Source organism: Tiliqua scincoides, chromosome 3 (genome assembly GCF_035046505.1).
Source record: "Tiliqua scincoides isolate rTilSci1 chromosome 3, rTilSci1.hap2, whole genome shotgun sequence".
In the NCBI taxonomy this organism is placed as follows: Eukaryota; Metazoa; Chordata; class Lepidosauria; order Squamata; family Scincidae; genus Tiliqua; species Tiliqua scincoides.
The window spans coordinates 1486182-1500776 of NC_089823.1; the positions used below are offsets into that span (position 1 = coordinate 1486182).

The 14595-nt window shown below is 52.3% G+C and overlaps 1 protein-coding gene across 1 annotated transcript in view; it reads left to right on the forward strand.

The window, feature by feature from the left end:
- The window catches only part of RHOG (ras homolog family member G), a 29002-nt gene extending 24903 nt beyond the window's left edge, over positions 1-4099 (forward strand). Inside the window, exon 2 of the mRNA XM_066619110.1 lies at positions 1665-4099. Coding sequence (XP_066475207.1) covers positions 1707-2282 — 576 coding nt within the window. The 5' untranslated portion in view covers positions 1665-1706 and the 3' untranslated portion in view covers positions 2283-4099. The remainder of the gene's footprint in view (positions 1-1664) is intronic.
- Positions 4100-14595: the final 10496 nt, after the last annotated feature.

The following is a 14595-nucleotide window of genomic DNA, read 5'->3' on the forward strand; positions in this document are numbered from 1 at the left end:
ATGAGGCAGGAGTGCACTCTGGTCTTGAGAAGTTAGCAGTGGTGAGGGTGCCCAGTGTGTGTGTGTGGGGGGGGCGCTCAGGCTACCAATCCTCTCCACAATTTCCTGGGAGTAAGCCCCATTGACTATAATGAGACCTATAACTTCTGAGTAGGTATGCGTAGGATTGGGCTCTCAATGCCTGTCCCACAGCAACAGAGCAGCCTGTTCTGGGAGGTAACCCAACACCGGAGGGCAGGAACATTGCGAGGACTTTTTGTCTGCTGCCTTTTGTGGGTCAGTGCAGAGCCTGCCTGCCTGTGTGAGAGGGACAGGCAGTGGTGCCAGGCAGCTCGGCCATGTGCAGCAGCAAGCCGGCCCCTTCTGTGGCATGTTCTGGACTTCCTCTTCCACAATGGCCAGGCTCGGCATGCAGCCCCTCTGCAGACACCCCTTGGCCTCCTTCTGGTTTGGGTGCTCGGCTTGCTGCTTCCGCATCCAGGCTGGCTCTGGCTGTGACCTGTGCTGGGCAGTAGCCCTGTCCTTCAGAGGCCCATGTTGGAACCAGAAGCGGGACCACCATGGCCAGGGCAAAGAGCATGAGGTTTGCTGGGGCTGGTGGTCATCCAGAGAATGCAGAGACTACAGCAAGTACTATCTGGGCTCTGTAGAGAAGCTGAATGTGCAGGTTCTGTGGGTTCTGGAATGGGTTGATATTCAGGGGTATCCTCTTCCCTGTCTCTCTTTGGTACTGGAGACCACAAAGGCCTGCTTTTAAAGATGAAAGCTGAGCTGCTTTATGACATCAGCAGAACCTGAGGCAGAGAGCTGGTTTTCAGCTTCAGAGTCCAGACCTGCGGCTCAGTTGCAATCGGAGGGTCTCTGGAGGGGGCTGCATGCAGACTAGTGGTGGGCACTTGAGGGCTTCAGGCAAGGAAGGCATGAGGCTGGGCTTCTCTGTGGCAGAGGAAGTGCTCTTCCACTGAGTCCCAACCCCTGCCCTTCTAGCCTGCTTGGGGTGCTGAACTCTGCACTCAGTGCTAATGCAGAGGAGTGGGATGAACCTCTTCTGATGGAATGAAGACCACGGTGAACGTCTGCAGCAGCTACTCTCTGTTGTCCAGCAGAGCCACTTTGGAATGGAAGCCCCACCACTTGGAGCCAGGAAGTGCCTTTCAGAGCTGGGGCGGCTCTGCACAGTCAGGCATGCTCTTGGGGAGTGCTTGCCCCCCCCCGCCCCAAGGGTTGCTGAGGGAAGCCATGCCCCACTCTGTGCTGCACTGATGAAGGACTTGCCGCAAGCTGTCCGTGGTGTTGGAGCCGTTCAAAGCAGGAGCACCACCACTGACAACAGGCCCCTTTGTAAACATCCTGGCAGCATTTTAAAGCCAACTTTGTAAGAAAAACCTTGCCAAGGTGGCACGTAGAATATTAGATGTCCGTACAATATGTAAAAACGTGATGGCGGTGATGGTGATGATGTTCCAGCCTCCAAGGGCCCTGAGGCTGAGCGCACTGCTGCTCTTCCTCAGCTTGCCAGGGCAGGAACCACATGCCTAGCTCTGCATGGGTCCCTTCCGCTTACCCGATTCAGCCGCCCGCAGCTGCCATGGTCTTGCCCGTGTCGCGCCCTGTTTCTCCATTCTGACTGCATCTTCCCTTCCTCGCTCTTTGCTCCCTCGCAGGTCGTTGAAGCCAGACTGAAGGCCGGTGCCTCTGCTGCCAGGATGCAGAGCGTCAAGTGTGTGGTGGTGGGCGATGGAGCCGTGGGCAAAACCTGCCTCCTGATCTGCTACACAACCAATGCCTTCCCCAATGAATACATCCCCACTGTCTTTGACAACTACAGTGCGCAGAACACGGTGGACGGCAGGACTATCAACCTTAACTTATGGGACACGGCCGGCCAGGAAGAATACGACCGCCTCCGGACGCTTTCCTACCCCCAGACCAATGTCTTCATCATCTGCTTCTCAATCGCCAGCCCACCATCCTACGAAAACGTGAAGCACAAGTGGTACCCAGAGGTGTGTCACCACTGTCCTGATGTGCCCATCCTCTTGGTGGGCACCAAGAAAGACCTCAGGACCAACCCAGATGCCTTGAAGAAGCTGAAGGAGCAGAACCAGCTTCCCATCACCACCCAGCAAGGCATCAGCCTCTCCAAGCAGATACATGCTGTCAAGTATATGGAGTGCTCCGCGCTCAACCAGGAGGGCATCAAAGATGTCTTCACAGAGGCCGTGAGAGCAGTCCTCAACCCTGCCCCAGTCAAGCCCAAAAAACCTTGTGTGCTTTTGTGAGGGACTCTTCTGCAGCACCCCTTGCCTTGCAGTCCAGGGATGCACTGGATGGGTGGGCTGGAGGGGCTTGGAAGTGTTTGGTCCCCTCACTGCCCCTACTAGATGCAGGATCTCTTGCCCTTCTCCCTGGCATTCTCCAGCACATGCCAAGGTACTGTGTAACACGTACACTCTTTCCTTCTCTGCCTGTTAGTTCCATGGCCTCTTCAGTTCAGACTTCCTTTCTTACTCAGGAAGGGTCAACTCACTGGAAGACCCTCAATACTCAGGCTGTTTGACTGATGAGGATAAGCCATGTTTGCACTAAGGACACAATTTTGTCTGAGATAATATTTCGCTGGTGGTGCAAGACCCGAAGCTACAAAACCTGCTGCCTGTCTCTTCCTTGGAGGGAAGGCTCTTCCTCTCCCAAGTGCCTGCTTAACCCCTAGTGGCTTGGATGGCCTGCTGGACAGGAGTAACCACAGGCTGAAGCCTGTGACCTGCTGTGATCCCCAGTGTCCTCTGGCACCTGAGCCGAGGCCAAATGTGGATTTAATTCTTGCTCAGAACTCAGCAGCTACTTCCCAAAGAAGCTGCCTTGGAGGACCTTTGGAGTTTTGTCACCAGTCACCCGATAACGTTGCAGGCCTCACTCTGCATCTCCTGAGCTTGTTGGGCCCAGTGATCTCCCCCCCGCCTCCTTTCTGAAGATGCAGCCCCGCCAGGCCTCCCTTCCATCCGTCACACCTGGACGCCCTGCAAAGCAGCCAGCGCAACCAGTGAACCCGGGTCTCCTGCTGTGGGGAATTCTGTGTTTCTGTCACTGTTCGTTAAGGGGCTGTATAGATTTTTCCAACTCCTCATGCCAAGACAGACTGGCCAAAAGCCTGAACGGTGGCTGTGGTGGCCAATCTGCATGCCCACAGCCTTCTACGCTCTCTGCGTTTCCATAGAGACTGACCAGGACTGTGTGTAAAAAGGAAGAACAGCCCACACCTTAGAAGAGCTCCTGTTAGACCACCTGGGTCAGCTCTGCACCGAGGGCTTTCCCTGCTTCTTGACATGGTTCAGTTGCAAGAAGGGCCCTGCGGGATCCACCGAGGTGAGGCCATCAAGTCCAGCCCTCGGCCAGTTGGCTCTGGGAAGTCCAGAGGTGGGCCGTGGAGGCAAAATACCCTCCTGCTTCTGGTCCCAAAGACAGACAGCACATGTCCATTGTGGTCTCCGATGTATCTGTCCAATCTCCTTTCAAGGGGAAGGTTTGCTTTCCTCAGGGGAGGGGGCCCAAGGGGTCACACAGCGTCCTGAAGGGCCCCCCCCACTACAGTGTCTATTCAGCCTTCTCTGGCCTCTGAGGCTCACCTTGGCATTGCCTACCAGTTCACAGGTATCCCTTGGCCTTTCCTGTGAGCTTGAAACTTGCTTTAATTGTCACTGGAGCTGGCAGGGTCCTGAATGCCCAGCTAGCTAGCAGGTGATGTGCTTTGCCCAGCGCAGTGGCAGCTCTGCCCCACCCCAGGTCTGACAGTGCCACCAGGCAGCTCCCCCATCCTCCTGTAGAAAGAGGCCCTGTGCTTCAGCCACTGGACACCACGCTGCCCAGAGCAAGGGGGAAGGCTTCCTCTTAGTGACCTTCAGCCCACTCCTGGACTGCCATTTGGAAGGGCCGGTAGAGGGACAGAGGGGGGCCTTGGCCTGTCTGCCTTCAGCAGGAGAGGGGGGTGGATGCCTTTTGAGGCTGGACGTGGGTGTTTCCTTCTCAGAACTACTTTCTGCAAGTGTCCGCATTGTTTTGCCTGGATGGCCCCAAATAAAGGAAGTTGCCATTCACCACCCCACGTTGTTTTCTTGGATTGCCTGTAACTGTGTTCACATGAACAAGAAAGCCACTTGGGGGATGCCTGACAGGACTGTGGGGCAAAGAGGACACCTGCACCATTCCATGCAGGTGCAGACTTGCAGCACACGGAAGCTCTTGGCCCTGGAGTCGCCTGAGACTGACTCGGAGCTGCCTGGCTTTCTCCAAGGAGGCAAGTGCAGGAGCAGAGCCCAGCCTCCTGTGTTCCTGCCCGAGCAGTGAGCAGTGGTCATCCACACGGCCATCCAGGGAGGCACCCAAGGAGGGTAAAGAGTCTCTGCCCACTGGCTGGCATTCATTGTCAGAGGCGCTGGGTCCATCACTGACAGGATGAGGCCAACACGGGGGCTGTTTGCTTGCCTGGAGGGGGGAAGTGGGACAGCGTTGCACTCCAGGGAGCTGATGAATCCAGCTTTGCAGCTGGAGGCCCAAGTGGTGCCTGGAGCATGCGGTGTTCCTTGCCAACCCTGGCTGGTGCAGCAGCTGTCGCATCTCATGGGCAGAGGGAGCCCGACTGCAGCATTGCGGTAGCTCTCGGCCCTGGAGACGGAAGGAGGGCCCCTGCTGGCCATGCAGGTCCGCGATCAACTGCACAGGCAGCGGCCCAAGGGAAGGAGGGCCCTTGGGGCCTGCGGGGGGAGAACCGAGGGCCAGAGGGATCACTTCGAGGCACCCTGTCAGCAAGGGGGATCTGGACTGGCAGGCACTGTGTTCTGGGACTGCTGCTTCTCCACCCTCAGGACTGCCTGGCAAGGCCCTGGCCCCTCACCTTCAGGAGGAAACAAATGAGCAGGTCAGCCCCTGCTACAGCCCTGCCCAGCAGCCAGTTCCTCCTGCTGCCACAGAAGGCCTTTGTGCCACTCCCTGGCCGGGATTTCACTAAGAAAGGAGTAACAAGAACAATAAGGCCGGGGGGGGGGGAATGACAGCCCCACTGCCATTATCTGAATGTGCCCAGAACTTGGGTCACCCCACCTGCCATGTCTGGATCCCCTTCATCCTACACAGGGAATGCGCACAGTGCTTCCCACCAAGCCTTGTCTCCTCTGACCGGCAGGAGCTCCCCAAGGCTTTGGGGTGGGGGACGCCTTCGCCAGCCCTGCTGCAGTCTTCAGGGGAGACGGCCTTGACACAAAACCTGGTCTGCCTGCTCGGTTTGCATCCCACCACAAGCTGTTCTGTGGGGATTTATTCAGCAGATCCAGGAGGAGAGCACCCAAAGCTTGATGGGTGGGTGCCTCACACCAACAGGCCTCTTTCTGGACAGAGGCTCCAGGACATTCCTCTGGCACAATGACATCTGCGGTTGGCTCTTGCCCCCCCCCCAAGCCAAGCGGTTGTCTTGGGACAGGCTGTCCAGAGATGGAGGGACTCAGACAAGAGGCGCATTCATGGCTGCAGCAACAGCAGGGCTCCTCTAGGAATTTGCTTGGGACAGAAGAATGATCAGAGTCCCATCCCCCTTCCCCACTGTGCTCTTCTGCATCCAGACAGAGCCAGCTTCTTCAGGCACACTTTTTCTGAATAAAACAGGGTGTGTGAATTCCACACTTATGCCTCACAACACACTTGGAATTTGGCGTCTGGCAGAACTCACCATCCTAAGCAACTTGAGTGTCTGCTTATTTAAAAGAGATAAAGCTCCTAGCGCTTGTCAGTGCAAGGAGAAGCTGGGAAAGTAGGAACACGGGTAGAGCCCTGCGCTCAGGAGCCAGGCGTGGAGGAACACGGCTTTGATGTGGCCTGCATTGCTCCTTGTCCTTCCCCCCAGTTAGGGGACAGAGCTGTGCTTTACGGGAGAGCCAACAGTGGAGCCTGTGCGCACATCAAACTAGGGTGCGGGAGGTCTGGGTCCTCCCACTCTATGAAGGCAGGTGCTTTGAAAATGTTGCAAACAAATGCCAAAGAGCCCAGGTGTGATCGCAGATGAGGGAAGGGTGGGAAAGACTTCTCAGCCTGGGACCTTGGAGAGCTCCAGGTATTAACAGACACGGGTTGGGAAATGATGCAAAAGGGGGGAATGTGCCTGGCTTCAATTTGCACAAGTTATTTAGGACACCAGTTTGACCCATTGTGTGTGGCACCACTGGGCCACCGCACCCAGTCCTGCCTGCTCAGTGACTTCCCCCTATGGACCTTCATTCACAATCAGAGCACCACCAAGCATCACTGCCTGCTGAACGCTCCAGGTGTTCCAGGGAAGCCAGCTGGATGACCCTTTGCTGCCTCCAGCCGGCACCCCACACACAGCAAGAGGCATTCCCTATGGACCCTTCCTCACAGTGGTGTGAATTATTGGGGGGAACTCTCGGGTCAGCAAATCTGTGCCCCCATCTTCTGTGCATTGCAAGGGAAGGAGCTCTAGGGTGCTTCCCTCAGGTGGCCCACTGCTTCAGCAGCACCCCTGAAAATGCTCTACCACCAAGGTATGCCTGATTCCCTCTGACCACATTCTGCTGTCTGCTGAAGACCTTCTGCTCAGTCTGCTCTCAGTCCAACTGGAATGTATCATCCCTGCAAGACACGTTGTCTGCCGCTGTAAGAACATAAGAAGAGCCCTGCCAGATCAGGCCAAAGGCCCATGTAGTCCCGTTTCCTGGATTTCCCAGAGGCTCACCAGATGCCTTAGAGAGCACACAAGATACCTGCATCCTGTGCCACTTCCTTGCACCTGGCATTCTAAGCAAGTCCACTTCTAAAACCAGGAGGTTGCATATACTCATCATGGCTTGTAACCTGTGATGGACTTCTCCTCCATCAATCTGTCCAAGCCCCTTTTAAAAACATGTCAACCAGATGCCATCACTATATCCTGTGGCCAGGAGTACCACAGATTAATTACATGCTGGGTAAAGAAATATTGACTTTTGTCTGTTTTAACTCTCCCAACACTCAATTTTAGTGGATGTCTCCTGGTTCTGAAGTTGTGTGAGAGGAAAAACAACACCCGTCTCCATTCCCTGTATAATTTTATGTGTCTCAGTCATGTCCCCCTTCAGACACCTTCTTTCTAGACTGCATGTACATTTGTACATTTGTCTTTCTAGACAAATGCAGTAGCCTTTCCTCATCAGGGAGGTGCTCTGGTGCAGTAATCATTTTGGTTGCTCTCTTTTGCACCTTTTCCAGTTCCACTAAATCTTACATATTGAATGATAGCTGCACTGTTTTGGTTAGGACAGGAGGAATAAGAATGTTTCTACGAGGAATAAGAATGTTTCTCATATAAACAAAAGAGACAAGCAGAAGCAGCTGGATCAGCCCAAGGTGGTTGTACTTGGGCCAACATCCAGAGTCAGCTGGCCAGATGCTCATGGAACCCCAGAGGCATGCTGGTTTGAAATTGAGCCACAGTGTGATGGTGCCCCCAACCCCATTCCCTATGGTTATGTGAAGATCCCCCTTTGTGTCTTTTAGCTTTGATTTTCTCTTTCTATACCTAGTTATGCTTTTATGAACTCTATTATGAACTCTAATATCCAGCAGTATTAGTTCACATTAGATGCCAGCATGCATATTCTCCTAGAAGTCATAAGAACAGCCCCCTGGATCAGGCCATATGCCCATCTAGTCCGGCTTCCTGTATCTCACAGTGGCCCACCAAATGCCCCAGGGAGCACACCAGATAACAAGAGACCTGCATCCCGGTGCCCTCCCTTGCATCTGACATAGCCCATTTCTAGAATCAGGAGGCTGAACATACGCATCATAGCTTGTAACCCGTGATGAACTTTTCCTCCAGAAATTTGTCCAATCCCCTCTTAAAGGGATCTAGGCCAGATGCCATCACCACATCATGTGGCAAGGAGTTCCACAGACTAACTACATGCTGAGTAAAGAAATATTTTCTTTTGTCTGTCCTAACTCTCCCAACACTCAATTTTAGCGGATGTCCCCTGGTTCTGGTGTTGTGTGAGAGGGAAAAGAGCATCTCTTGAGCCACTCTGTCCTTCCCATGCATAATTTTGTATGTTTCAATCAAGCCACAAGTTCACTGTTGGTTTACACAAACACACACCCAGTAGTCACACATTCCAGGAGGAATTCTTGTGTCTTAATCAAATCACCTTTAAGCATTTTCTGCAATACTGTATGCAAACTTGAACTGCCTTCTATGAACTCCCTGTATTCTGGTGTTGAAATGTCTGTATTTAACTGATTTATCGTACCTACACCCTGTATTTTTCCATGCAGTCTTTGTTAAGTTCCCCTTTTCAGGAGCCTTGCATTCAACTCTCTGATTGATTTTTGACTCTTGAACTGATAACAAATTTAGGGCACAATCCTAACCAACTTTCCAGCACTGACTTAGCCACAATGCAGCCCCCAAGGTAAGGTAACAAGCATGATCTTGCCTTGAGGGGGCCCCCTTGACTGCCTCCCCACTGCAGGATGCAGCACACGCCACATCAGCACAGCTGTTAGTGCCTAAAAGTTGGTTAGGATTGCGCCCTTACTTGCTTACTTACTTACTTGCTTACTGTGCCCTGATCCCCATTCAGACTTCAGGGATACTTGTACATATGAAGCAGTACTCCAAGCACCCAGAATTTAGTTAAGCACCCAGCCATCAACCAGCAATCACGCTACCTTCCAGTTCAGCACCATCTCCCAGCCCTCTCCCAGGGCTCTCTCTCTCTCTCCAACACAACATGCTTGTGTGCCCACAGGAGCTCTTGGAAAACCACTGCTCTACAGGTAGCTATTCTGCACTGGAAACCCCTTTCTATCCCCTCCCCCCACTCTCCCATGCTCGTTGTCTTTAGTGGCTAGCAGCTGGGGTAGAAGGACAGGGACCCCTCAAATCCTTCCCTACAACCCCCTTCCCCTTCTGATTTCTCCTGGGTGCACCAACTACGCTTTGTATGCAGCCACCATGAAAGCCGGGTACACTGCCTTCAATTATTAGGAGGATCAAAGAACATACCCCCTGTCATTCCTCCATGTGCATTATTTTTACCTCTCTTCCTTTGTAATAAAAACATAATTTTTTATTGAAAGTTATCTTTCTCTCAGTATCCTCTTTAAGCAAAAGGTTATTTCTCTGCATAGCACTGCCTTGTTATTCAGCCTAAGATCCTAATGTTCCAATAAGGGCAGTATGATAATTCCCCTAAACAGAAATAGCCCTTTTTGGTAACACTACTGCCTCTGGGCATGGAGGGCCACCATGGAGGGCATGGAGAAGACCTGTTGATGGCTCTGTGTGATGCACATGTGTTCAGTCCCCACCCAAGTCAGTGGCCACCATACCATGCTGGGGCCATCGACTCCACCAGGCAGTGGTGCTTTGCACGAAGGGGCTTCTCTGTCCTGCCTGCCACTTTAGTTGAATTATTGGTCAATCTTATCCAACCTTCCAGTGCCAAAGGGGTGTGCGCTGCATCCTGGGCGGGGTACCATGGAGTCCTCCCCAAGGAGCATTTGTTCCCTTACCTTGGGGCTGCATTTGAGGCTGCATTGGCCATTGAAAACTGGACTCTGGGAGAGGGAGAAGTGTCAGCAGTTTCTGCTCCATCAGCTGCAAGGAAAGCACAGCCCACTATCAAAACCTGGAGAGGCTGGGTTGAGATTTCTAGGGCACTTAGCCCTGACATTCATGTCCCTGGTGCCATTCCCTGCTTTAGCTGGTAAGGAATGGGGCCTCCATGCCTGGCACCTGCAGCTCAGCCATGACCCCTTGTTGAGGAGCTGGTTTCTGGCCTGATTTCCCAAGTGACTGAGTAATGCCCCAGAAGCACTGGGAGACATCAGCCTGGCAGGGACTGCCCCACCTCAGAAAACACATCCCCAGTGTCATACCTGGTCTCATGGATGCTGGGACAGTTGTCACTGGGTTTGCCATGTTCTCCCTCTCCTCCTGTCTCTGGTGCAGTGGGCACAGCATGAGGCCAGGGGGAATGCACTCTGCCCGACTCCATCCAGGCCATGAGAGACAGGTGAGACAGGAAAGCTGCAGTTGGGCAAAGCCCCTGTGAGGGAAGGCGCCAAATGTGCAAGCCGGCCAGTGTGGGTAGGGAGCTCCATGATTCTCCCACTGCCACCACTGTTGTGATCTGACCCGCCCGGGCAGCATGAGGCAGCGGAGAATGCTCTCTACCCAACTCACCAAGGCACAGGGTGGGGGGGAGGCCACAGCCAGGGTGCGCTGGGCTAGGCCCCTGGGAGGGAAGGCGGCCAAACCCTACCAAGCCAGCCAGGGCAGGCGGGTGAGGGGGGTCAGGGAGCTCCATGACTCCTCCACAGCTTTGCCACAGCTACTGTGTTCTGAGTGTGGAGATGCTGAGCCCTCTGGGCGGCTGCGCTGGCAGGGCTGGCTACGGGGAAGTGCTGGCGAGATGGCGCGCACATTCCCCACCGGCACTGTGAGGCCTCCAAGCTGCTGCTGGACGCCCTTCTCCCTGCCTGTCACTCCCATCAGGAGCCCCTGCTGCATGTAGACCTCGGGCCTCCCTTGTGCAATGGTTGGGGAAAGAAGCTCTTACAGGCCGCAGCAAGGGCTGTAGAAAGCCCTCTTTTGCCTGGGTGAGGGCCAAGCATAGAATTGGCCTTCTTCATTGCCGCCGCGCATGGGGTCGACACTTTCATTGACCTGTCCACCTGTAGTTGGCAACCTTCAGTCCCGAAAGACTCTGGTATCGCGCTCTGAATGGTGGTTCTGGAACAGCATCTAGTGTGGCTGAAAAGGCCGATTCGGGAGTGACAATCCCTTCCACACCCGGAGCAAGTGCAGTCTGTCCCTGGTCTGTCTCCCTGGCTATGGGCCTTCCTTCTTTGCCTCTTAGCCTCAGACTGTTGGCAAAGTGTCTCTTCAAACTGGGAAAGGCCATGCTGCACAGCCTGCCTCCAAGCGGGCCGCTCAGAGGCCAGGGTTTCCCACTTGTTGAGGTCCACTCCTAAGGCCTTCAGATCCCTCTTGCAGATGTCCTTGTATCGCAGCTGTGGTCTACCTGTAGGGCGCTTTCCTTGCACGAGTTCTCCATAGAGGAGATCCTTTGGGATCCGGCCATCATCCATTCTCACGACATGACCGAGCCAACGCAGGCGTCTCTGTTTCAGTAGTGCGTACATGCTAGGGATTCCAGCACGTTCCAGGACTGTGTTGTTAGGAACTTTGTCCTGCCAGGTGATGCTGAGAATGCGTCGGAGGCAGCGCATGTGGAAAGCGTTCAGTTTCCTCTCCTGTTGTGAGTGAAGAGTCCATGACCTGTCCACCACCACCCCAAGATCTGATCTGTCACAGACAGCTCAGAACCCATCAGCCTATATGTGAAGTTTTGATTTTTTGTCCCAATGTGCATGACTTTACACTTACTTACATTGAAATGCATCTGCCATTTTGCTGCCCATTCTGCCAGTTTGGAGAGATCCTTCTGGAGCTACTCACATTCGCTTCTGGTCTTCACCACTTGGAAAAGTTTGGTGTCATCCGCAAACTTGGTCACCTCACTGCTCACCCCTTTCTCCAGGTCATTTATGAACATAAGAACAGCCCCACTGGATCAGGCCACAGGCCCATCTAGTCCAGCTTCCTGTATCTCACAGCGGCCCACCAAATGCCCCAGGGAGCACACCAGACAACAAGAGACCTCATCCTGGTGCCCTCCCTTGCATCTGGCATTCTGACATAGCCCATTTCTAAAATCAGGAGGTTGCGCATACACATCATGGCTTGTACCCCATAATGGATTTTTCCTCCAGAAACTTGTCCAATCCCCTTTTAAAGGCATCAGGCCAGTCGCCATCACCACATCCTGTGGCAAGGAGTTCCACGGACCAACCACACGCTGAGTAAAGAAATATTTTCTCTTGTCTGTTCTAACTCTCCCAACTCAATTTTAGCGGATGTCCCCTGGTTCTGGTGTTATGTGAGAGTGTAAAGAGCATCTCCCTATCCACTCCATCCCCTGTCCATTCCCTGCAGAATTTCCACTATGTCTTTTTTGAGATGCGGTGACCAGAACTGGACACAATACTCCAGGTGTGGCCTTACCATCGATTTGTACAACGGCATTATAATATTAGCCATTTTGTTCTCAATACCTTTCCTAATGAAGAGCACTGGTCCTAGGCAGATCCTTGGGGCACACCGCTTTTCACTTCTCTCATTGTGAAAATTGTCCATTGACACCCACTCTCTGCTTCCTGGTCCTCAACCAGTTCCTAATCCATGAGAGAACCTGCCCTCTAATCCCCTAACTGTGGAGTTTTCTCAGCAGCCTTTGGTGAGGGACTGTTTCAAACGCCTTCTGAAAGTCCAGATACAGGTCCAGCCTATTTATACATGGATTTTTTATACACGGATCTGACTCAACACGAATGGCCCCTGCAAATGAGAAGGAATGTGCTGATCCCTGGAGAAAGGGAAAAATGCATCCCTTTAAAATCAGTTTAAAAAACTGAACAGCCCTTTAACAATAGCCTCTTTAATGAGAGGGAGGGAGGGCAGCTGGCTGACAATCCATCTCTCTCCAGGCGACCTCTCCCTTCCACGTGAAAGAAAGGTGATCATTTTGTATTTGTGAAGGGAGTGGTCAGAGTGAAGCACTTTGCTAAGCACTTTGAGAGAGACTGATTGTTGGATTGTTGTCTTATTGACTCTGTCTTAACATCACGAAGATCAGCAAGGCTGTTTTTCAATCACCTGAGCAAAGAAACTTTGTTTTTTAAATTGATTTGCTATAGTGTGTTTTTTTGCCATCCACATGAGTGCTTGGAAGGGAACCCATGCGAATAATGAGGCTCAACCTGTATATAATGTCCACTGGTTCTCCCGCATCCATGTGCTTGTTGACCTTTTCAAAGAATTTTAAAAGGTTTATGAGGCAACATTTACCCTTACAGAAGCCAGGCTGATTCTCTCTCAGCAAGACTTGTTCGTAGATTTTATCTTTGATGAGGCATTCCACCATCTTACCTCCAACAGATGTTAGACTGACCGGCCTCTAGTTTCCCGGGTCCCCCCTCTTTCCCTTTTTAAAAATAGGCGTGACATTTGCTATCCTCCAATCTTCTGGTACCATGGCCGTTTTGAGGGACAAGTTGCATACCTTAGTCAAGAGATCTGCAACTTCATTTTTCAATTCCTTAATAACCCTTGGGTGTATGCCATCAGGGCCCTGTGACTTATTGATCTTTAATTTATCAATGAGGTCTGAAACATCTTCTCTTTTAACCCCTATCTGACTTAATTCCTTGGTCAGGAGGGGCCATTCGGGCAGCGGTATCTGCCAGGTCTTCTGCCGTGAAGACAGATGCAAAGAACTCATTTAATTTCTCTGCCATCTCTAAGTCTCCTTTTATATCCCCTTTCCCTCCCTCACCATCCAGAGGGCCAACTGCTTCTCTGGCGGGTTTCCTGCTTCTAACATATTTGAAGAAGCTTTTATTATTCCCCTTAATGTTGCTGGCCATGCGTTCCTCATAGTCTCGCTTGCCCTCCCATATTTCTTTTGCCACAGTTTGTGTTCCTTTTTATTCTCCTCATTAGGGCAAGACTTCACTGACGGAAGGAAGCTTCCTTGCCCTTTATGGCCTCTCTAACTTGGCTGGTTAGCCATGTGGGCACCTCCTGGACTTAGTCGAGCCCTTCTTCCTTTGCGGTATACACTTCTGCTGGGCCTTTATTACTGTTGTTTTAAGCAGCCTTCGTGCACTCTGGAGAGATTGGACTCTTTTTACCTTCCCTTTCAACCTCCTTCTAACCAGCCTCCTCATCTGAGGGAAGTTCACCCTTCGGAAGCCAAGGGTTTTTGTGTGAGACTTGCTTGGAACTCTTCCCCCAACGTGCATGTCGAAACGGATAACAGCATGATCACTGTTCCCCAATGGCTCAGTAACATTGACATCTCTAACCAGGTCCTGAGTACCGCACAATATTAAATCCAGAGTCACCTGTCCTCTGGTGGGCTCCATGACTAGCTGCTCTAAAGCACAGTCATTCAGCATGTCAAGAAATCCAGTCTCTCTTTCATGACCAGAACACAAATTGACCCAATCAATATGATAATTGAAGTCCCCCATGATTACAACCCTTTCCCTCCTCAACACTTCCCTGATCTGTTTCTTTATTTCAAGGTCCCCTTCAGGTTTCTGGTCTAGAGAACGATAGTACGCCCCAGTATTACATCGCTCCTTGAGCCTTAGATTCTGTGGTGAAATCTGACCCATCTTCAATCTCTACTTTGCTGGATTTTACCTCTTCTTTAACATAAAGGGCCACTCCACCTCCAACACGCTCCTCCCTGTCCCTCCTATAGAGTTTATAGGCTGGGATTGCGGTATTCCAGAGAGGTTTCTGTTATGCCCGTTATGTTTTCCCTGGTCACCAAACATTCCAGTTCTCCCATCTTCACTTGGGGACTTGGGCATTTGCATGAAAGCAGATACCCCAAGACGGGCTGCTTATTAGTCCCTAGCAGAGGCAGGCCCAGTCTGAGGAAATGGGAAGCGCTCCCAGGAGGAAACTTCATC